At 44.0% G+C, this 23,048-nt stretch overlaps 1 protein-coding gene across 1 annotated transcript in view; it reads left to right on the plus strand.

Moving 5' to 3' along the window:
* LOC121002377 (fibrocystin-L-like) overlaps positions 1-23,048 on the plus strand; it is a 171,544-nt gene that overhangs the window by 21,925 nt on the left and 126,571 nt on the right. Inside the window, exons 7-14 of the mRNA XM_040433840.1 lie at positions 8,492-8,545; positions 10,346-10,419; positions 11,868-11,910; positions 15,047-15,117; positions 17,284-17,394; positions 17,873-17,962; positions 18,463-18,725; positions 21,458-21,546. Of these exons, the coding sequence (XP_040289774.1) occupies positions 8,492-8,545; positions 10,346-10,419; positions 11,868-11,910; positions 15,047-15,117; positions 17,284-17,394; positions 17,873-17,962; positions 18,463-18,725; positions 21,458-21,546 (795 nt within the window). The remainder of the gene's footprint in view (positions 1-8,491; positions 8,546-10,345; positions 10,420-11,867; positions 11,911-15,046; positions 15,118-17,283; positions 17,395-17,872; positions 17,963-18,462; positions 18,726-21,457; positions 21,547-23,048) is intronic.

The following is a 23,048-nucleotide window of genomic DNA, read 5'->3' on the forward strand; positions in this document are numbered from 1 at the left end:
TAGGGTCTAATTTTTTGCAGGATAAGGTGACGGTTTGATTGGTACTATTTTGGGGGGCATACGCCTTTTTGATCACTTGGTGTTGCAATGTTTCTGATGTAAGGTGACAAAAAATTGCTTTTTTGGCACTGTTTTTATTTTTATTTTTTACTGTGTTCACCTGAGGGGTTAGGTCATGTGATATTTTTATAGAGCAGGTTGTTACGGATGCGGAAATACCTAATATGTATACTTTTTAAATTTATTTTACTTTAAGACAATAATAGCATTTTTGAAACAAAAAAATGATGTTTTAGTGTCTCCATGCTCTGAGAGCTATAGCTTTTTTATTTTTTAAATGATTTTCTTATGTAGGGGGCTCATTTTTTGCAGGATGAGGTTACGGTTTTATTTGTTCCATTTCGGGGGACATACGCCTTTTTGATCACTTGGTGTTGCACTTTTCGTTATGTAAGGTGACAAAAATGGCTTTTTTTTTTAAAGTTTTTAGTTTTATTTCTTTATGGTGTTTATCGGACGGGGTGGATCATGTGATATATTTATAGAGCCGGTCGTTACGGGAGCGGTGATACCTAATATGTGTGTTTTTTCCTTTTTTTTTTCTATTTTTTATTATAAAATCAGGGGAAAAGGTTTTTTTTTTCTTTTTTTTACTTGAAACTTAATTTTTTATAATTAAAAACACTTTTTTTGCTTTTTTTAAAACTTTATATCTGTCCCACTCTGAGACTTCAAATTTTGGGGGTCTGATCCCCTCGGCAATGCATTATAATACATCTGTATTGTAATGCATTGCCTGTTAGTGTATTTCATTGAGTAATACACTTACAGGTTGCCTAGGAGACCGGGCCTGGGGCTGGATCTCCTCTGCCCCCGTAGAATGCAGGTCCTGATGCCGTGCAAGGCATTGGGCAGCCTGTGCATGGCATCGGGCAGCCTTGTCACCCATCGGGTCCCCGCCACAGCAGTGCGTGGACCCGATGGGCTCCCTCACACGCCGCATGCACCTTCTATACCGCGTTATAGAAGGGGTTAATCCGCCGGCATCGGCTTTTGCAGCGATGCCAGCAGATACAGCAGGGGCCCAGTTATCAGGGACTGTCAGGTCCCTTCAGTGATCTGCCGCGCACCTCTACGGTGCCCGCCCAATCACCATGACGTTATAGTACATCAAAATGCAGCAAGTCACTTGCCTCCATGACGTACTATTACGTCATATGTCGGGAAGAGGTTAGAGTTCATTTTACTCATTTTGGGCTAAAAATCATATTTTCAGTTGGCCTTTTTAAAAAATATTGAGCCATTCTGTCACAAAGCGTTAACTCTTTTTCTAGCTGTGTGAACCATACTTTCATTTTCACTTTCTGCCGGTCATCTAATAACCCTCATCTCTAAACTACTAAGAGATCATAAACATTTTTTTAAGCTAAATCCTTATTAGTAAGATAAGGAATGAGCTTTAATGAGTGTTTAAAGGAAGTCTGTCACCAGAATTTGACATTATAGACCGCTTACATAGCGCTGTAGCATAACTGTACATGAGTCAAATGGTACCTTTGTTGTGTTGTTCTGAAGTTCAACAGATGCAAAATCGCTGTTTTATTCATATGTAAATGGGGCTTGCAAGTGCCCAGGGGCGGTGTTCGGGCTTTATGTGCCCAGGCCGCTCTGCCTTCTCACATAACTCCTCCCCAGCCTGTTGCTTGGCCCGCCTGTAAGCCTCTTAAGTCATCCAGTGTACTGGACGAGATCCTCTCTGCGCATGCGCACTGCATGGAACAATGCTGCTGCCCACAATGGTCATCACAGTGCACATGCCTGAGCCGCCGGTGAACTGCGCACTCGTGGGATCTCGTCCAGTACACTGGATGATGCAAGAGGCTTACAGGGCGGGCCAAGCAACAGGCTGGGGAGGGGTTATGTGAGAAGAAGACAAACCCGAACTCCGACCCTGGGCACTTTCAAGCCCTAATTTAGATATGGATAAAACAGCGTTTTTGGCCCTGGTGAACATCAAAACAAATTCAGATCCCTCTATTAGAGAATCTCAGCCCTGTACAGAAAAAAGGGCTCCATATTTGAAATAAAGACCAATTAAAAAAATTATTTCTAGCTCATAATGCAATAATGAAAAAAATTCCCCCCAAAGGTGAACATAGCCTTTAACCACCTCCGGACCGCCTAACGCAGGATCGCGTTCCGGAGGTGGCAGCCCTGCGCAGAGTCACGCATATATGCGTCATCTCGCGATGGCCGAGATTTCCTGTGAACGCGCGCACACAGGCGCGCGCGCTCACAGGAACGGAAGGTAAGAGAGATGATCTCCAGCCTGCCAGCGGCGATCGTTCGCTGGCAGGCTGGAGATGTGTTTTTTTAAACCCCTAACAGGTATATTAGACGCTGTTTTGATAACAGCGTCTAATATACCTGCTACCTGGTCCTCTGGTGGTCCCCTTTGTTTGGATCGACCACCAGAGGACACAGGTAGCTCAGTAAAGTAGCACCAAGCACCACTACACTACACTACACCCCCCCCCCCCGTCACTTATTAACCCCTTATTAGCCCCTGATCACCCCTGATCACCCCATATAGACTCCCTGATCACCCCCCTGTCATTGATTACCCCCCTGTCATTGATCAACCCCCTGTAAAGCTCCATTCAGATGTCCGCATGATTTTTACGGATCCACTGATAGATGGATCGGATCCGCAAAACGCATCCGGACGTCTGAATGAAGCCTTACAGGGGCGTGATCAATGACTGTGGTGATCACCCCATATAGACTCCCTGATCACCCCCCTGTCATTGATTACCCCCCTGTCATTGATTACCCCCCTGTAAAGCTCCATTCAGATGTCCGCATGATTTTTACGGATGCACTGATAGATGGATCGGATCCGCAAAACGCATCCGGACGTCTGAATGAAGCCTTACAGGGGCATGATCAATGACTGTGGTGATCACCCCATATAGACTCCCTGATCACCCCCCTGTCATTGATTACCCCCCTGTAAAGCTCCATTCAGATGTCCGCATGATTTTTACGGATGCACTGATAGATGGATCGGATCCGCAAAACGCATCCGGACGTCTGAATGAAGCCTTACAGGGGCATGATCAATGACTGTGGTGATCACCCCATATAGACTCCCTGATCACCCCCCTGTAAAGCTCCATTCAGATGTCCGCATGATTTTTACGGATCCACTGATAGATGGATCGGATCCGCAAAACGCATCCGGACGTCTGAATGAAGCCTTACAGGGGCATGATCAATGACTGTGGTGATCACCCCATATAGACTCCCTGATCACCCCCCTGTAAAGCTCCATTCAGATGTCCGCATGATTTTTACGGATGCACTGATAGATGGATCCGATCCGCAAAACGCATCCGGACGTCTGAATGAAGCCTTACAGGGGCATGATCAATGACTGTGGTGATCACCCCCCTGTCATTGATTACCCCCCTGTAAAGCTCCATTCAGATGTCCGCATGATTTTTACGGATGCACTGATAGATGGATCGGATCCGCAAAACGCATCCGGACGTCTGAATGAAGCCTTACAGGGGCATGATCAATGACTGTGGTGATCACCCCATATAGACTCCCTGATCACCCCCCTGTAAAGCTCCATTCAGATGTCCGCATGATTTTTACGGATCCACTGATAGATGGATCCGATCCGCAAAACGCATCCGGACGTCTGAATGAAGCCTTACAGGGGCATGATCAATGACTCTGGTGATCACCCCATATAGACTCCCTGATCACCCCCCTGTCATTGATTACACCCCTGTCATTGATCAACCCCCTGTAAAGCTCCATTCAGATGTCCGCATGATTTTTACGGATGCACTGATAGATGGATCCGATCCGCAAAACGCATCCGGACGTCTGAATGAAGCCTTACAGGGGCATGATCAATGACTGTGGTTATCACCCCATATAGACTCCCTGATCACCCACCTGTCATTGATTACACCCCTGTCATTGATCAACCCCCTGTAAAGCTCCATTCAGATGTCCGCATGATTTTTACGGATGCACTGATAGATGGATCCGATCCGCAAAACGCATCCGGACGTCTGAATGAAGCCTTACAAGGGCATGATCAATGACTGTGGTGATCACCCCATATAGACTCCCTGATCACCACCCCTGTCATTGATCACCACCCCTGTCATTGATCACTCCCCCTGTCATTGATCACCCTCTGTAAGGCTCCATTCAGACATTTTTTTGGCCCAAGTTAGCGGAATTTTTATTTTTTTTTCTTACAAAGTCTCATATTCCACTAACTTGTGTCAAAAAATAAAATCTCACATGAACTCACCATACCCCTCACGGAAACCAAATGCGTAAGATTTTTTAGACATTTATATTCCAGACTTCTTCTCACGCTTTAGGGCCCCTAGAATGCCAGGGCAGTATAAATACCCCACATGTGACCCCATTTCGGAAAGAAGACACCCCCAGGTATTCCGTGAGGGCCATATTGAGTCCATGAAAGATTGAAATTTTTGTCCCAAGTTAGCGGAACGGGAGACTTTGTGAGAAAAAAATTAAAAATATCAATTTCCTCTAACTTGTGCCAAAAAAAAAAAAATTTCTATGAACTCGCCATGCCCCTCATTGAATACCTTGGGGTGTCTTCTTTCCAAAATGGGGTCACATGTGGGGTATTTATACTGCCCTGGCATTCTAGGGGCCCCAAAGCGTGAGAAGAAGTCTGGTATCCAAATGTCTAAAAATGCCCTCCTAAAAGGAATTAGGGCACCTTTGCGCATCTAGGCTGCAAAAAAGTGTCACACATCTGGTATCGCCGTACTCAGGAGAAGTTGGGGAATGTGTTTTGGGGTGTCATTTTACATATACCCATGCTGGGTGAGAGAAATATCTTGGTCAAATGCCAACTTTGTATAAAAAAATGGGAAAAGTTGTCTTTTGCCAAGATATTTCTCTCACCCAGCAAGGGTATATGTAAAATGACACCCCAAAACACATTCCCCAACTTCTCCTGAATACGGCGATACCACATGTGTGACACTTTTTTGCAGCCTAGGTGGGCAAAGGGGCCCATATTCCAAAGAGCACCTTTAGGATTTCACAGGTCATTTACCTACTTACCACACATTAGGGCCCCTGGAAAATGCCAGGGCAGTATAACTACCCCACAAGTGACCCCATTTTGGAAAGAAGACACCCCAAGGTATTCCGTGAGGGGCATGGCGAGTTCCTAGAATTTTTTATTTTTTGTCACAAGTTAGTGGAAAATGATGTTTTTTTTTTTTTTTTTTCATACAAAGTCTCATATTCCACTAACTTGTGACAAAAAATAAAAACTTCCATGAACTCACTATGCCCATCAGCGAATACCTTGGGGTCTCTTCTTTCCAAAATGGGGTCACTTGTGGGGTAGTTATACTGCCCTGGCATTCTAGGGGCCCAAATGTGTGGTAAGGAGTTTGAAATCAAATTCTGTAAAAAATGACCTGTGAAATCCGAAAGGTGCTCTTTGGAATATGGGCCCCTTTGCCCACCTAGGCTGCAAAAAAGTGTCACACATCTGGTATCTCCGTACTCAGGAGAAGGTGGGGAATGTGTTTTGGGGTGTCATTTTACATATACCCATGCTGGGTGAGAGAAATATCTTGGCAAAAGACAACTTTTCCCATTTTTTTATACAAAGTTGGCATTTGACCAAGATATTTATCTCACCCAGCATGGGTATATGTAAAATGACACCCCAAAACACATTCCCCACCTTCTCCTGAGTACGGCAATACCAGATGTGTGACACTTTTTTGCAGCCTAGGTGGGCAAAGGGGCCCATATTCCAAAGAGCACCTTTCGGATTTCACAGGTCATTTTTTACAGAATTTGATTTCAAACTCCTTACCACACATTTGGGCCCCTAGAATGCCAGGGCAGTATAACTACCCCACAAGTGACCCCATTTTGGAAAGAAGAGACCCCAAGGTATTCGCTGATGGGCATAGTGAGTTCATGGAAGTTTTTATTTTTTGTCACAAGTTAGTGGAATATGAGACTTTGTATGAAAAAAATAAAATAAAATAAAAATCATCATTTTCCACTAACTTGTGACAAAAAATAAAAAATTCTAGGAACTTGCCATGCCCCTCACGGAATACCTTGGGGTGTCTTCTTTCCAAAATGGGGTCACTTGTGGGGTAGTTATACTGCCCTGGCATTCTAGGGGCCCAAATGTGTGGTAGGGAGTTTGAAATCAAATTCTGTAAAAAATGACCTGTGAAATCCGAAAGGTGCTCTTTGGAATATGGGCCCCTTTGCACACCTAGGCTGCAAAAAAGTGTCACACTTCTGGTATTGCCGTACTCAGGAGAAGGTGGGGAATGTGTTTTGGGGTGTCATTTTACATATACCCATGCTGGGTGAGAGAAATATCTTGGCAAAAGACAACTTTTCCCATTTTTTTATACAAAGTTCGCATTTGACCAAGATATTTATCTCACCCAGCATGGGTATATGTAAAAAGACACCCAAAAACACATTCCCCACCTTCCCCTGAGTACGGAGATACCAGATGTGTGACACTTTTTTGCAGCCTAGGTGAGCAAAGGGGCCCATATTCCAAAGAGCACCTTTCGGATTTCACAGGTCATTTTTTACAGAATTTGATTTCAAACTCCTTACCACACATTTGGGCCCCTAGAATGCCAGGGCAGTATAACTACCCCACAAGTGACCCCATTTTGGAAAGAAGAGACCCCAAGGTATTTCGTGATGGGCATAGTGAGTTCATAGAAGTTTTTATTTTTTGTCACAAGTTAGTGGAATATGAGACTTTGTAAGAAAAGAAAAAAAAAAAAAAATCATCATTTTCCACTAACTTGTGACAAAAAATAAAAATTTCTATGAACTCACTATGCCCATCAGCGAATACCTTAGGGTGTGTACTTTCCGAAATGGGGTCATTTGTGGGGTGTTTGTACTGTCTGGCCATCGTAGAACCTCAGGAAACATGACAGGTGCTCAGAAAGTCAGAGCTGCTTCAAAAAGCGGAAATTCACATTTTTGTACCATAGTTTGTAAACGCTATAACTTTTACCCAAACCATTTTTTTTTTTACCCAAACATTTTTTTTTTATCAAAGACATGTAGAACAATAAATTTAGAGCAAAATTTCTATATGGATCTCGTTTTTTTTGCAAAATTTTACAACTGAAAGTGAAAAATTTCATTTTTTTGCAAAAAAATCGTTAAATTTCGATTAATAACAAAAAAAGTAAAAATGTCAGCAGCAATGAAATACCACCAAATGAAAGCTCTATTAGTGAGAAGAAAAGGAGGTAAAATTCATTTGGGTGGTAAGTTGCATGACCGAGCAATAAACGGTGAAAGTAGTGTAGGTCAGAAGTGTAAAAAGTGGCCTGGTCTTTCAGGGTGTTTAAGCACTGGGGGCTGAAGTGGTTAATGCTACAACACTGGCAGTATAATAGCATGCTGGTGGTTTAGTGTACAAAAGGCTAGTGATAGCTTCCCTTAGGGCTCATGTACATGACCGTTGCCTGTTTTGAGGTCTGCAAATTGCAGATCCGCAAAACGCAGACACCCGCCATGTGCGTTCCACAATTTGCGGAATGAAAAGTCCGGCCCATAATAGAACAGTCCTATTCTTGTCTATAAAGCGGACAAGAATAGGATATGTTCTATCATTTTGTGAATGTCACGGAACGGAGGTGTGGATGCGGACAGCACACGGAGTGCTGTCTGCATCTTTTGCAGCTTTATTAAAGTGAATGGTCCACATCCCAAACCACAGTTGTGTGTGTGAGCCCTTAGGCAGTGTTCCTTTTGAACAACCTGGATATTATACAGTAATGTACTGTAATCCTGCAAATTTTTTGCATTTGTAGCAATGGCTTTCTAGCTGCCGTGAAAACCTCCAACTGGTCATGGCATGCTATGAGTTGTTATTCTAGGAATCACAACTCAGGTTAGAGTGAGGCGAGAAAAAATAAACTGTATAAGGCCCTGTTCACATGGCGTAATTTGTGACGGCAAAATCTGCCATTTATTCCGTGACTGCCATAGTTTTTCAATTTGAATTCCATGGACCTGCTCACGATTCAGCCCCACTGAATGAAGCTGCAAGTGGATACCGCACCAAGAAAGTACACCCCCTGTCTTTGCGAGGTCCTGGCTTTAAACCACTGGCCACACGAACGGCAGCACGGCCTCACATTTAAAACAATGGGAGGCGGATTCTATACGGCTACCTGCTGGATTTTTGGGTGGGAGTCTATGCCAAAATTCAAGGAAGAAAATCAAGGAAATTTCATCAATTATCCCTCAGGATATCCCATCATCTGCAATCGATCGTATGGAAATTCACAATCATAATGCAAGAAATGTAGATCCCCAGCACCACGAAATGCTTGATGATGTTTTGGCTTTTTATAGCGAATGGATTTTTAATTCTGAGTTTTGTTTTATTTCACAGGGTTTACGCTGGAGGAATGCCGTGTGAACTGCTGATTCCTAACTCTGATACGTTGTAAGTCATGAGTAACTCAATGTCTTAGGCTACTTTCACACTAGCGTTCGGGTGTCCGCTCGTGAGCTCTGTTTGAAGGGGCTCACGAGCGGCCCCGAACGCATCCGTCTGGCCCTAATGCATTCTCAGTGGAGGCGGATCCGCTGAGAATGCATCCGCCTTCCAGCGTTCAGCCTCCGCTCCGCTCAGTGAGCGGACACCTGAACGCTGCTTGCAGCGTTCGGGTGTCCGCCTGGCCGTGCGGAGGCGAGCGGATCCGTCCAGACTTACAATGTAAGTCAATGGGGACGGATCCGCTTGAAGATGACACTATATGGCTCAATCTTCAAGCGGATCCGTTCCCCATTGACTTTCAATGTAAAGTCTGAACGGATCCGCTCAGACAACTTTCACACTTAGAAAATTTTCTAAGTTTTAATGCAGACGGATCCGTTCTGAACGGATGCGAACGTCTGCATTATCGGAGCGGATCCGTCTGATGAAACATCAGACGGATCCGCTCCGAACGCTAGTGTGAAAGTAGAAGGACACAGTTGCCTCCAAAATTTTTAATAAACGACTTGTTGACATCTGCATTGACTTTTCCGTCATATTGTTCCGTCAGACAACCAGAAAGACAGAAAAAATGTTTTAAACCTCATTCTTTGAAAGTGAATTTCTCACCTACTTTTACTATATGAAACTGATGGTAATGCTATGTAGTGCTGTGTCTGGGTTAGTGATCTTTCAAAACGCCAGAAAAAGAACTTTATTTTGTATGCAAATTAGGTCCAAAGTGTCCAGCGGGGCGTCAACAATGGTTCAAGGAGCCCGAGCCTGCCTCTCCCCCAGAACCCAAGACCACCCATTCACTTGTTCTCAGTCCCTCTCCTTCCAGTCCGCCCCTACTCTGCGATGTTACTTCTTCTTTTGAACTCCGCCCGCATCATTGGCGCCTGCCCCAGCTGAATCTTGCACAAGGGCAGAGACTTCCCTGCTGTGGGCATGGACTCGCTGTAGGTAATGCGCATTCGCTGAGCCCTGTGACGAGAGTCCGATGCCCACAGCTGGGAAGTCTCTGCACTTGTGTGAAATGCCACCAAGGCAAGCGCTAACGATGTGGGCAAAGTAGTATGTGACGTCGCAGAGGAGAGAGTGGGCTAGAAGGCGAGGTACTGGGTACAAGCAAATAGGCAGGCTTGGGCTGTGGGTACAAGTGAAGGGGAGGTCTTGGGCTCCTTGAACTGTTGGCGAAGCCCCGCTGGACACTTTGGACCTAATTTGCATACCAAATAAAGTTCTAATCACTAACCCAGACAAAGGGATAGTTTTAATCATGTTACACCGCACTACACAGCATTGCCAGCAGTTTCATGCAGTAAAAGTAGGTGACAGATTCCCTTTAAACATCTGCTTTTGAGCATCAGTTTTGCTCAATTAGAGTACATTTCCGCTTTTTTTGTCTTTCTGTATGACGTTCTGCCAAAAATAATGGATACATGACGAAATGGAGCTTTCCGTTCTATTTTATAGTCAGTGGATGACGGATAGAAACAGAAGGTGCTTTGTATCCGTAATTCAATCCGCTTAACGGATCTGTTTTTTTTTCTACTTTTCTGTTCGTCTGATGGAACAACTAAATAACAGAAAATTCTACATCAAATGAAAGAAGCCCTAGGGAGTTAGAAAGTATTCTGTTTCTACCAATTTTATGAATGCTATTGCTCAGTGTAAGCACTAGGGGGCGCTAGCTACACAGTATTTTACATTCACTTTATGATATAAGATATGCAGTTACAGATTGTGTATTCTCCATCCTAGGTACGGGTTACAGCTGAACTATGCATACAGCGATTATGGTTTCATGGTTTGCCGTAATACAGGGACATACGTCGGTAAGCCGCACCTTCTCATTTCTATTCCTGTCCCATCAGATTTTATTTTTTTTCAGTGCAGAATCACTTAGTTCATCATGAAAATAAGAAAAAACTCAGAGCATGGAATCCACCTGTCTACTGCAGCTTTAAGGGTGCAATCAAGGATCTACAAATTACAGAAGCGGTCACCACATATAATTTATATGGCTTTTTTTTGTGGCATTTTTTGTTTGAATGGTGTCTTTTTTTCAGATGTTTTTTCCCTATAGAGGAGGGGATGACATCACCAGAAAAAACACCATTGCTTCAACATGGCAGTAGCACAAACCCTCGTGTGCCCTACATTTCATATTTGCCATTGAAGTTTCTGGTAACATCTGTAGCTGGTGTTTTTTAATCAAAAAATGCACCAAAAAATGCAAGTGCAAATTATGCAAAAGTGAAGAAAAACTAGCAAAAAAATACTATGTATAAGGCCTATTGCACACAACTGTACGGCTATTTCAGTGTTTTGCGGGCTGTTTTTAACTGATCCGTTGTTCCGTTTTCGTTGTGTTTCCGGTTCAGTTTTTTTCCGTATGGCATATACAGTATACAGTAATTACATAGAAAAAATTGGGCTGGGCATAAAATTTTCAATAGATAGTTTCGCAAAAATGGAACAGATACGGAAGACATACGGCTGCATTTCCGTATGTGTTCCGTATTTTTGCGGACCCATTGACTTGAATGGAGCCACGGACCGTGATTTGCGGGCAATAATAGGACATGTTCTATCTTTCAACGGAACAGAAAAATGGAACTGCGGAAACGGAATGCATACGGAGTACATTCCGTTTTTTTTGCGGGACCATTGGAATGAATAGTTCCGTATACGGAACGCAAACGGAAAACAAAAACGGTTGTGTGCATGAGGCCTAAATCTACCCTTAAAAGGGTTGTCCAGCCTTTTGTAAGTGATGGCTTATCCTCAGAATAGGCCATCACTAGTTGTTTGGCTGTTGAGCTGATCAGCTGTTCTGCAGTAGCTCGGTCATTGGAAATCACCGCTAGAACTACAGTGCGCCGCCAGCATTGTAGTGGACTGCGCTCGCAACTGCAGCTCTGTAGAGCCATGTGTTTTTATAAAGGAAAGTATGGGCCACCCTCTGGGGTCAGTTCCTCTGTAGCGCTTCATAAAAAAGGCCATGGACAGAAAAATACAACGTGAAAACATAAAAGCATAAAAATTGCAGAATACACTGACGTATTGGTTTTTTTCAAGCAATAAACAAAATAAATCTAAACCTTGCCAACTCGTGGCGGCTTATTGGGCACATGATTTTGTGTGTAACTTGAGGTATTACCTGTAAAACTGTGTGCCATTGGCTGCGGTGAGTGGACAGGACTACAGCTGTGTAGATAAAAAAAACCAATCATATACTACCATGATGTAACTTTTTCTTTTATTGCTTATGTTACCATAGGACATCACAATATCAGTTTCATCCTGGACAGTAATTTTGGAAGGTAAGTACATGTGAGACAGTAAGGAATATAGTGTATCTAGAAAAATCTGGAAGACGAAATCATGATATCCTGCCTAAAGAAAATCAGTATAACTAACAGATATATAATATAAAAATAACAAACAGGCGCATGATCCATGAGGCAAGGTGAGCGCGCTACCTCATGTTTTGCCTCAGGAAAAATAAATGGCCAGTAGTGACCCTGGTACCACTTAAGAAATGTGACCACCTAAGGCAATGGACATAACTAGCAGAGTGTTTAAGTTGCCAGACAAGTGTGGAAGGAACTCTCCAGACAAACTTGATACACTGTGTAATGGCTAGAACAGGGCTTGAGGGGGCGGAGCATGACACAAGGATTAAAAGGACTTACTGATAGGGCTTACTTACATATATTGATGACCTATCCTCAGTGTTCCTTCAAAGTATACCTGTCGTCTCAGTTTATTTTCAATATATCGTAGGGACAGGGATGTTAAACATTTTTGTAGTATACTTTATTAGGGAAAGATGATTCTTTGTTCTAGAAAACAGGGTATAAAGAGTCTCCTTAGCAAAGCTCTAGCTCAGCATTGCTAAGGATAGGCCTGTTTCACACTTGGTTTTGAGATCATCAGAAGATCGAAAAACAGGGCCAAAACGTCTCAGTTTTCAGTCAATGGGGACAAAACTGATCAGGATGCATTCCGTTCCGTTTTGTAGCGTTTTTTGACTGGACACAAAACAGTTGCAAGCTGTGGTTTTGTGTCCGGTCTGCGAAATGGAACAAACCGGATCGGGCATGTAAATCAATGTAAGTCAATGGTGCCAGATCCGTTTTCTTGTTATGGAAAAAAGCAGATCCGGCGCCCATTGACTTACAATGATTTTCATACTGGATCTGGTTTGTTCAGTTTAGATTTAATACAACCGGATTCGGCCGAAACAGATACATCCGGATGTATTAATTGGCATGGATCCGTTTAATTCTGGTTTTGAGATCCTCTGCCAGATCTCAAAACCAGAAAGCCACAATGCAAGTGTGAAACAGGCCATAGTCTGTCTTCAGTGTTGTACTGAGCACTGATGACACCTGTGTGTAACATACAGAGGCTTCCGGCCGCCTCTTGTCACCACCACAGTCCCTGACTATACACATATGCGCTATCACCCTCTTCTTCTCTAGCTCACTAATGAATCTTTTTGTTGCTTGCAGAAATTGTGTCACCGTCTCCTCACTTTCAGTTTCGACCAGTTCATCCATTACCCCGTTAACAATCCACATATAATGGCGCCGGGTTTTTCCCTTTGCCATGCTGGTTTCGGAGGCTTTAATGAATTAGCAAACCTCTATGAGATCACCCACTGACAAGTGGATCAGGTGTTCACTAATTTCATCCTGCAGCCTCTCTAGATCCATCTGTGTTTGCTTGCCGTGCTGTCAGGGTTAATATCCCAGTCTCCTTTAAAATTCACGTAACCGCTCTTTATTACTTTTGGGACCCGCTCCCCGTACGGGCCACCAATTTTGTTGCACATATGCTGAAAGTATGGGCAATAATTCCAATGTGTGAAAGGAGCGGGCTGGATGAAACCAGAAGTGTTTTTATTGAACATTTTTCTGCACTGACAAATACATGGCCTTCAGTCTGAGAGACAGGATAGCTACAAGATATTCTGTCCCTATAGATTAATACACATCTATCTATTCAATCCTGACATTCACATATTCAGCTATAACATTCCTATAAGAGATAATCCATTATCATGTGCAGCTCTGTTATTACTGAACCTGTGTCAAAGGAAGCAAATAGTGCAGTATAATCATATATATTAACATCAGCTCCTATAGCAATCGCATTCACGATACACCAGCGCCAGGTGACACATTAGTTTACTTCACTAACATTTGTGCACTGTGTTATCTACTCACACGGCATCACCAGCAGCCTTAACTGATTACAGGGATGTGCATTAAATCATTTTACCCTGTTTATTGCCCTTAATGTGTGATCTCTTACCTGCAATGACCTTCAAGGAAACCTGTCACCAGGATTTTGTGCATAGAGCTGGGGACATGGGCTGCTAGACGGCCGCTAGCACATCCGCAATACCCAGTCCCCATAGCTCTGTGTGCTTTTATTGTGTTAAAAAAACGTTTTGATCAATATGCAAATGAACCTGATATAAGTCCTGTGTCCGGAGATGAGTCCAGCGGAAAGGAGCCCAGCACCGCCTCGCGTCCTCCGAATCTCCTCCTTGCTGGCTGACGTCACAGAGCTGGAGCGTGGAAATCTCGCGATGCGCGAGCTAGCGCATGCGCAGTGTCGGCATCATGTTCATTCCCTGTGCTGGCATCAGCACAGGTAATGAACTACGCATGCGCTAGCTCGCGCATCGCGAGATTTCCACGCTCCAGCTCTGTGACGTCAGCCAGCAAGGAGGAGATTCGGAGGACGCGAGGCGGTGCTGGGCTCCTTTCCGCTGGACTCATCTCCGGATACAGGACACATATCAGGTTCATTTGCATATTGATCAAAACGGTTTTTTAACACAATAAAAGAGCAGAGAGCTATGGGGACTGGGTATTGCAGATGTGCTAGTGACCATCTAGCAGCCCATGTCCCCAGCTCTATGCACAAAATCCTGGTGACAGGTTTCCTTTCAGTCTGAGAGACAGGATAGTTACAAGATATTCTGTCCTCCAGGAACCAAAGAAATGTGTTTAAAGTTCCTACTTGCTAATGGTAGTACTATGTCATTCAGGCTTTAAACACTCTGCTGCCATCAACTGGCGATTTAGTAGAATTGCCATGAGTTAGATTTTTCTATTACCAAGCTATACTTGATTGTTAAAGCTGGACATGTAATGTGTATTAGTTTAGTATTTTTTTTATGGGGTGGCTATTTTTGACATACCTTCTTCAGTGCTAAGAAAAATGGAGCAGTTTCTCATAGCAACCATTCAGTTTCCAGCTCTCATTATCTTCTAGATAACAAAATCTGCAATCTGATTGGTTGTTGTGGGCAGCTGCTCCCGCCTGGGCCTCATCCTGCATTTATATTTTACTCAGCTGGGTCCAGACGCCACTTTGTCCTCAAACCTGTTAAATAACATAACTTACAAACTTTACTACTGGACCTTTTTTCTGTTGCAGGAGTTTACCAGACTTGGCCACATATTTTGTGTCTTCCTTGAATAAGATTGCCATGTACCAGACGTATGCAGGTAACACATTTTCTTCATTATTGCATTAGGCTCTCTTTACGTCTTTTTTTCATTATATTCAGTACATACGCCATTTCGAACGTTCAGCCTGAACATATATAATGGTATGCTACGTATTACTCACAAGATATTTGTGTAAAGTATGCCGGTGTAATGTTACATTTCCCTACCTCGTGAGATTTCCCTACCCTCGTCACTTCCGGTCGCACCAGACATAACGTGAGGAGGTGTGCCGCGCCACGCAGGCGCACAACGACGGGGCAGGGAAGCTTCACAGCAGAGTGCGCATGCACCGGGACCCTCGGCAGCCGTTAGGGAAGGGAAAAATTACGGGATTTTTCCCTTCCCTAACCGCTGGTGAGGCTCCCAGCGCATGCGAAGTGTCGGCCGGTGTCCAGCTGAGAACATCTATCCAATCACCGCGCCTGCGCACTGGCCCGTAGTTTTTCCCTACCCTAACCGCTGGCGAGGCTCCCGGCGCATACGCATTCTGCTGTGAAATTTCCCTACCCCGTCATTGTGCGCCTGTGCGGCGCGGCACACCTCCTCACTTCATGTCCGTTGCGACCAAAAGTGACGAGGCTAGGGATATCTCACGAAGTAGGGAAATGTAACGTTACACCGGCCTTGAGGTGGTGTTAATGGAGAAATAGGAGCGTGTACTTTGTTATTTATGGACCTAACGTTTGGAGAATGTAGTGTTTTTCTCCTCAGGAGGAGGAAACTGTTTACATGCGCCATTTTAGCATAGAGCCTTGATGTTTTCAGATGTGGTGTCAGATTATTAAAGAAGCACCACCGTTTTTTTTATTTTCCTATATATTGCAGGAATAGGCCATTATTAGGGAATAACATAGAGGCTCTTGTGTATAGTAGACCTATTTTGTTTGATGTGTAATTTTTGGTTTGGCAGCCATGTTGATTCCTTCTCCCCTCAGATATGGTTTTTCTAATGAATTCTACATTTCCCCTCTCATGCCTGGCTTTACAGAGACAGTGGGAGCGGAGTCTCACCATACTGTATTACTCTGTGTAGTGGCAGCAATGACAGATTAGTGTCACAGCTGCTATACCCTCACGCTACAGGGTCTCCATGTTCTCCTATGTGATACAGCTTAAGGGTCCATTCACACGTCGGCAAAATAGGTCCGGAATCTGTTCCGCAATGTTGCGGAACGGATACGGACCCATTCATTTTCAATGGTGCTGCAAAAGATGCGGACAGCACACAGTGTGCTGTCCGCATCCGCACTTCCGTTCCACAAAAAAATAGAACATGTCCTATTCTTGTTCGCAGACACGGACAAAAAAAGGCATTTCTATTTAAAGTGCCGGCCATGTGCGGTCCGCAAAATGCAGAACACACAAGGCCTGTGTCCGTGTTTTGCGGATCCGCAATTTGAGGACCACAAAACACTTGCGGACGTGTAAATAGACCCTAAGGCTGTCTCCCCTCTCTGTCCTATCACCTCTCTCTTTCCTGTCAGCAGGAGGCAGGGAGAGCAGTGTGAAGCTACATCCTATAGGACTACACTGGAGAGTCAGCACACACAGATAGTACAGGCAGGCAGTGTGAGTCAGGAGGTGTATATAACTGCAATTAATCACTGTATACACTTTCCTATATATCTGCAAGGGAGCTAGTGTAGATTTGAGGTATTATTTATGCCAGTTTCCTGACGTAGATTATAGTAAATTAACTGGGTTGGCTATAGCTGACCCAACACCCCACTCTGCTCCACCCACTTTTTAGACCCCAATAAGTCTCAAAATGTTGTGCAACCATCATGCGCGTTAAACGTCAAGGCTTTTTGACGACAGCCTTTTTTGACGATGCCGTTCCTATATGTTTTAAGACCCATTCACACAGTGGTCTACGTCAACTCCACACCAAAATTCCGGGGGCAACCGCCTCCCATTGTTTTCAATGAGAGGCAGAGCTGCAGTTTAGATGGCCATAAGTTTAAGGCTAAAACTGCGCCAAGAAGGTCTCTGGATGGCCACCACAATGAGCCATGGTGGGTTATCTTCAACTGGGGTCCACTGGGATAATTTCTGGTACCTGTGCCAAACTTATAGTAAAAGTGAGATGTCAACCTGGCCTCATATATCTGATAAAGTAATGGTATTATATTCATGCCTTGCATGCTGTGCTTATATTTCTAGAGATTACAGGGATTTACCCATCTGCTGGAAGTATAGAAGGAGGTGCAATAATCACAATATCTGGACACTTCTTTGATGAAACAGATTCTCCTGCCAAAGTCCTTATAGGGGGTGAGTGAATTTTGTTACTACAACTGAACTACCATGGTGATTCTGGGATACAGCAGGAGACCTGCTTGTTGACAGTTTCCAGGGCGCAACAGGTTATCTTTTGTATATTTTACAGAGTAGCACAAAGCAAAGAGTAAGTAAAAATAAAAAAGAAAGTTAAAGGATATGGACATCTGCTTATCCAGTTTTTTTTATTGTCCCCATGGATCTGAAATTAAGAAAAATGAATCCTTGGAATTAGTCTTGGGCAAAATTTTCCCACCATTTTGAGTCCCCTGATTCATGGTATAGTACCAAAAGTATGAAAGTAAGGTATAGAGAATAGATGGAAGATTCTGACTACACACAGTTGTTTGTAGTCTGTAACCATGGAGACTCATAGGTCTGTGTAGGAGTTGTAGACACAAAAACTGAATTCTGTCATGAGTGAATTGTAAGGATATTGCTTATACTGAAATTTACGTGCATTTTGTTACAGGTCGGGAATGTCAAATTCTTGGATTAACAGATACGACAATAACTTGTAAGAGCCCGTCAAAGCCGCCTGTTCTGCCTTCTCTGTTCCCAGGTATATGCAATGGATAATCATAAATATAGTTAAATTCTATTATTTCAAAGTGATGGTCTATCCTTAGGATAGATCATTCAGTATCTCATTGGTGGGGTCCAACTCCTGGAACCCCTGCTGATCTGTTGTTTTTCAGTAGCTCAGATAGGCCCCAGAACTACACAGCTCCATCGACTGTGTAGTGGTGACGGAGTAGGTTACTGAACTGCTGCTTCCACTGAGATAATATGTAGAGATGAGCGTTTACACCATGAAAGCGCTCATTGCCCATGGCCCGTCCGCTGCCCCCCTTATGACCCTACCCGGTGCTGCCTGAGGCGATCGCCTCACCTGGCCTCATTGGTGGTGCACCCCTGACTGCATACTATAACTGAACAGATTTAGCAAACAGGAAAACACAATGAGAACCACCCATTAACTCAGAATTCCCTGATAGCGTATATGAAAATGGATTTCCTAAGTGGACAACCCCTTTATATAATTTTATCTCTTACATTTAGGAAGCCGAGGACTGAAGGTGGATCGGTGGAATGTCAGTATTTCACTGAATGATGCACTAAAATTGAATGAAAACTCCACGGGCTATGCTGGTTCTTCTTGGTTCGATGGTGCATCCAAATCTTGGCCTCTGGAGAACAGTAACTTTATCGCTCGGTTCACTGGTTTCTTTGTGCCGCCAGAAACAGATTACTACACATTTTATATCAAAGGAGATGATAATTATGCTTTGTACTTCAATGAATCTGGTGACCCTGCAGGAAAGGTAATTGGAACAATTTATATTAATAAATATGTTCTCCATACTGTTAATGACCAAAATGCACTATACAAAAGACCAATATTACCATTGAAACATTAAGCCCAAATAATACCGCCATTCTATGACCATTACCACCACATAGTGAATTAATAACACCATACTATTACTGTATATGCCGTACTGGGTAACAGGGTTGTCAGCACAGTAGGCAGGAAACACACAGACAGTGAGCCCTAACTGGAACCCAGCCTGCTTTCCCTGCCTACTTGCAGTGCGAGCCCTAAGCGGCATGTCCACAACTGGTCGACGCTCCCTGTTCTGCTAGGTGCAAGACAAACACACAAAACATGGTTGTACAGAAGAGGGTCGGAACCGGGCGGACAATACAGTACCAAACCAGAAGGGTAGTCAGAATAGCCAAGCCGAAGTCAGAACCAGACGGAAGTCATAGTACCAAATCACGAGGCAGAGAGTGGTCAAAGGCAAGCCGAGGTCAAAACAGAGAGAATCCAATATGCACAGAACAGAACCAGGAGCACAGTAAGGGAGTAAATCTATAACTGGTAAGGGTGTATTGCCAGCAGGGGATTTAAATAGAGCGCCGATCAGAACCGATAGGTCCAGGGACTGGGCGCCCCATTGGACCAGAACACCAGTTGTCTTTATGATAGACAGGCTGAGCAGTCATTCAGCCTGCAATAACCAAACACACCTAAACCATTAATAGCTCAATCTTCCTCCAGCGTGCATGCGTTGTGGGGAGAAACTGAGCGAGTGCTCCATAACTAAGAATGCGTTCGCGTTACCAGGGGACGTGGCTTAGGCTACTTTCACACTCACGTTTTGGCTTTCCATTTGTGAGATCCATCATGGGCTCTCACAAGCGGTCCAAAACGGATCAGTTTTGCCCTAATGCATTCCGAATAGAAAGGGATCCGCTCAGAATGCATCAGTTTGCCTCCGATCAGTCTCCATTCCGCTCTGGAGGCGGACACCAAAACGCCGCCTGCAGCGTTTTGCTGTCCGCTTGATGAAACTGAGCAAAACGGATCCGTCCCGGCACACAATGTAAGTCAATGGGGACGGATCAGTTTTCTCTGACACAATCTGGCACAATAGAAAATGGATCCGTCTCCCATTGGCTATCAATGGAGTTCATGACGGATCCGTCTTGGTTATGTTACAGATAATACAAACGGATCTGTTCATGATGGATGCACGCGGTTGTATTATTGTAACAGATCCGTTTCTGCAGATCCATGACGGATCCGCCCAAAATGCGAGTGTGAAAGTAGCCTTACACAGCGCATCACAGGGGGCACGTCCCGACATTGTGTCTCAAATGGCGCAGCCGCACCACAACTCCATAACGCATTGCTGGAGCCCTGACAGGTACATTGGTGACAAGGGTACAAATTGTTCTTGATTTGATGGTATTTAATCTGTTTATGCTTTGTATGTATTCACAAAAGCTGTCTATAGGTGGCACTGTTTAGTTAATTATGCCCTGACTCAGCAGAAGGAATTGGCTTTCCCCTCTGAGGGAGGAGCTTTATAGTCAGGATTGCCTCAGCTACGTTAGTTTTAGCTCTGCCTGATGTTTAGGGCAAATGCTAGTTTAGCTCCAGCAGAAACATCATTCCTGTTAGGAGAGAGAGCAATCCCTAAGGGAAAGCTGGAGAAGACATTCATAGACTGTCCAGGATCACAACGTCATGCATGTTATCAAGGTATAGCTCGTTATAGCTAAAGACTTTGCTGTTTGTGGAGAGATTAAGTTAGCTGTGCCTTTCACAGTTATATAACACTTTGGCCGACTGTTGAATGAACTGCATCCCTAAGTCCAGAAATTGCAAGCCTGATTGCAGAATGGTTTATAGTGTCTGGCGCCCACCACACTTTCTTGCTATTTGTGTGGATGGTTTGTAGTCTGGGATGCCTACCACATTTTTCAGAGTTTTGCAATTTGCAAGCCTGTGATCACCTTGGAAAGGTTGCAAAGTATTTAGAAGGAGCTCAAGAATTGCTGCTCATATTATCATCATTGTTGTATTTGCCTATATACAGCTATTGGGAAGAGTCTGCACTGTGACTTGTCTTGGAACTGTGCCTTGATATCGTTGGATGTACTACAACTCCCATTCTGCACCTTATTAAACAGATACTTGTTTATTCTCTAACTTTGGCCTAGTTACTGACTCCAGCACCATTTGTTGTCAAAACACCTACACCTCCTGCCTTGCACCTGTACAACACTCATAAAACTAAGGGCACCTCAACTACTATCAGGAAGGAGCCCCAACCTTGTCCCACCCAGTAATACATTATGGATTTATGGATGTCTAGGATGGTGCTGTCTCTCCCTACAATTTGTGTGTGCTTTCTTACCTTCCCTAGCATGTGGAGCCGCCTTTCTTGGATGCTTACCACCTCTCCCCACTCTGATCTGCCATTTGCAACCTTCTTTCCCTCCCTGCTCCTATCTCTAACACTGAAAGAAGGAAGGGGAAGAGCAGAGAGCGGCACAGTGCTCTGATGGATTTACGTCAGATTCAACACCACCAGCAGCCATATGAAGGACTTACACACACTCTGCAGAAACAAAATAGTAGATTGTTAATGAAGACTGTTTATAAAGTTGATTCATTTTACATTTAAGAAGTAAATAAACAATGAAAACTAAATTCAGTGCAAAAGTGTTAATATTCTTATTTTCCACTATTCCTTTACTTCAGGTGAAGATTGCCTATGGCTACTCCACAACTTCTTACTTTTCCTATACGTATCAGAAGTCGCAGACTTTTTACCTCCAGAAGGGCAAGCCGTAAGTCAGATAATATCACTCAAGCTTCTCTGTGAGAGGTACAGATCTTGAGCATTGCATAAAGACGATGGCACTGTGAAGCCTGTGCAGTCACAACTCCTATGTTTAAAAAAGTTTTCACACACATTGCAGGCTGCTCCATCCTGTTCAGAATGAAATCTGTTAGACAAGCTCTCTGGCTGCTCGGCCTCCAGTCCCTCTCTCTTTTCTCCTCTCCTGAGATATCTACTGAGCTGATTCATGCCCAAATCAAAGTTGTACTACAATGTAGACCATAAATTAACCAATTCACTAATAGAATAACCATCGTGAACACAAAATATTGTGCAGCAGTGACGGAGCCAGTACCGCCTGCTGGCTCAATAGGATAAAGTGACTATACTAGTGACTGCACTATCAATGTCCAGAATCCAACTAGCATGTCCGACCGCTGCCCCCTCTACTACTGGGAGCAGTAACCACTGATATGTACAGTTCTTTATAATACACACAGGATATTTCCCACATAAACAAGCCAACCAGGCACCTACCATGATTGTTGACACCGGAGAGAAAGAAGAAGTCCTATGTATGCGGTGTCCTCTTGTATGGGCAAAAATCCACAGCCCTGGCGGTCAGTTGCAATTCTGGATAGATAGATACAGAGTGCAGAGTGCCTATTGTGTCCACATCCATTTATTTCTGGAGGTGCCTATATAATTAGGAGAAGAACAAGGATCTTCATCCCTTAGGAAGGAAAACGTCACCATTTTCCGAAACGTGGTAGATTAAGTTTTATCCTTTGGAGATCCCACAGCTCAAGTGATGTCACTGTGTGCTCGGTACGAAGCGCTAGCTTTGCGGAGGAGAACATTGCTTCCGTTCGAGGCATTCTTCAAGCATTATCCAGAATTGCAACTGACATGGCCAGGGCCGTGGATTTGTGCCTATACAAGAGGATGCTGCTTACATAGGACTTCTTCTTCCTCTCCGGGGCCACCAATCCTGGTAGGTGCCTGGTTGGCTTGTTTATGTGGGAAATATCCTGTGAGCATTACGATGAACTGTACATACACCTGTGGTTACTACACACAGTAGAATAGGGGGCAGCGGTCGGGCATGCTAGTTGGATTCTGGACATTGATAGTGCAGGCACTATAGATGCTTTGGGGGTGATTTACTAATCTGAAATACGCCTAAATTAGGTGTGTTTTTGGTGCAGATGGTGGCGCAACTAACAGTTCTGTGACTTTTCCCTGCTCACACCAGGTCTAAAATTGTGGGTGCCTTGTAGGTGGGGGAGGGGCCAGGCCGATAGGCCGTCTCATTCATCATTTTTAATGCCTGCTTTAGGCGTAGAAAATGGTCTAAATGCAAGACAGCAAGGAAGCTGGCTTACATTTAGAACTGGCGCTGGATGTGCCGGAGTTATGAAGAGGCTGGCGCCTCTAAATAACTTCGGCGGATCCACCGCCAGCTATGGGCCTTTATTAAGACCGGCAATTGTGCCTCTTTATCCTTAG

Source organism: Bufo bufo, chromosome 5 (assembly GCF_905171765.1).
Source record: "Bufo bufo chromosome 5, aBufBuf1.1, whole genome shotgun sequence".
In the NCBI taxonomy this organism is placed as follows: Eukaryota; Metazoa; Chordata; class Amphibia; order Anura; family Bufonidae; genus Bufo; species Bufo bufo.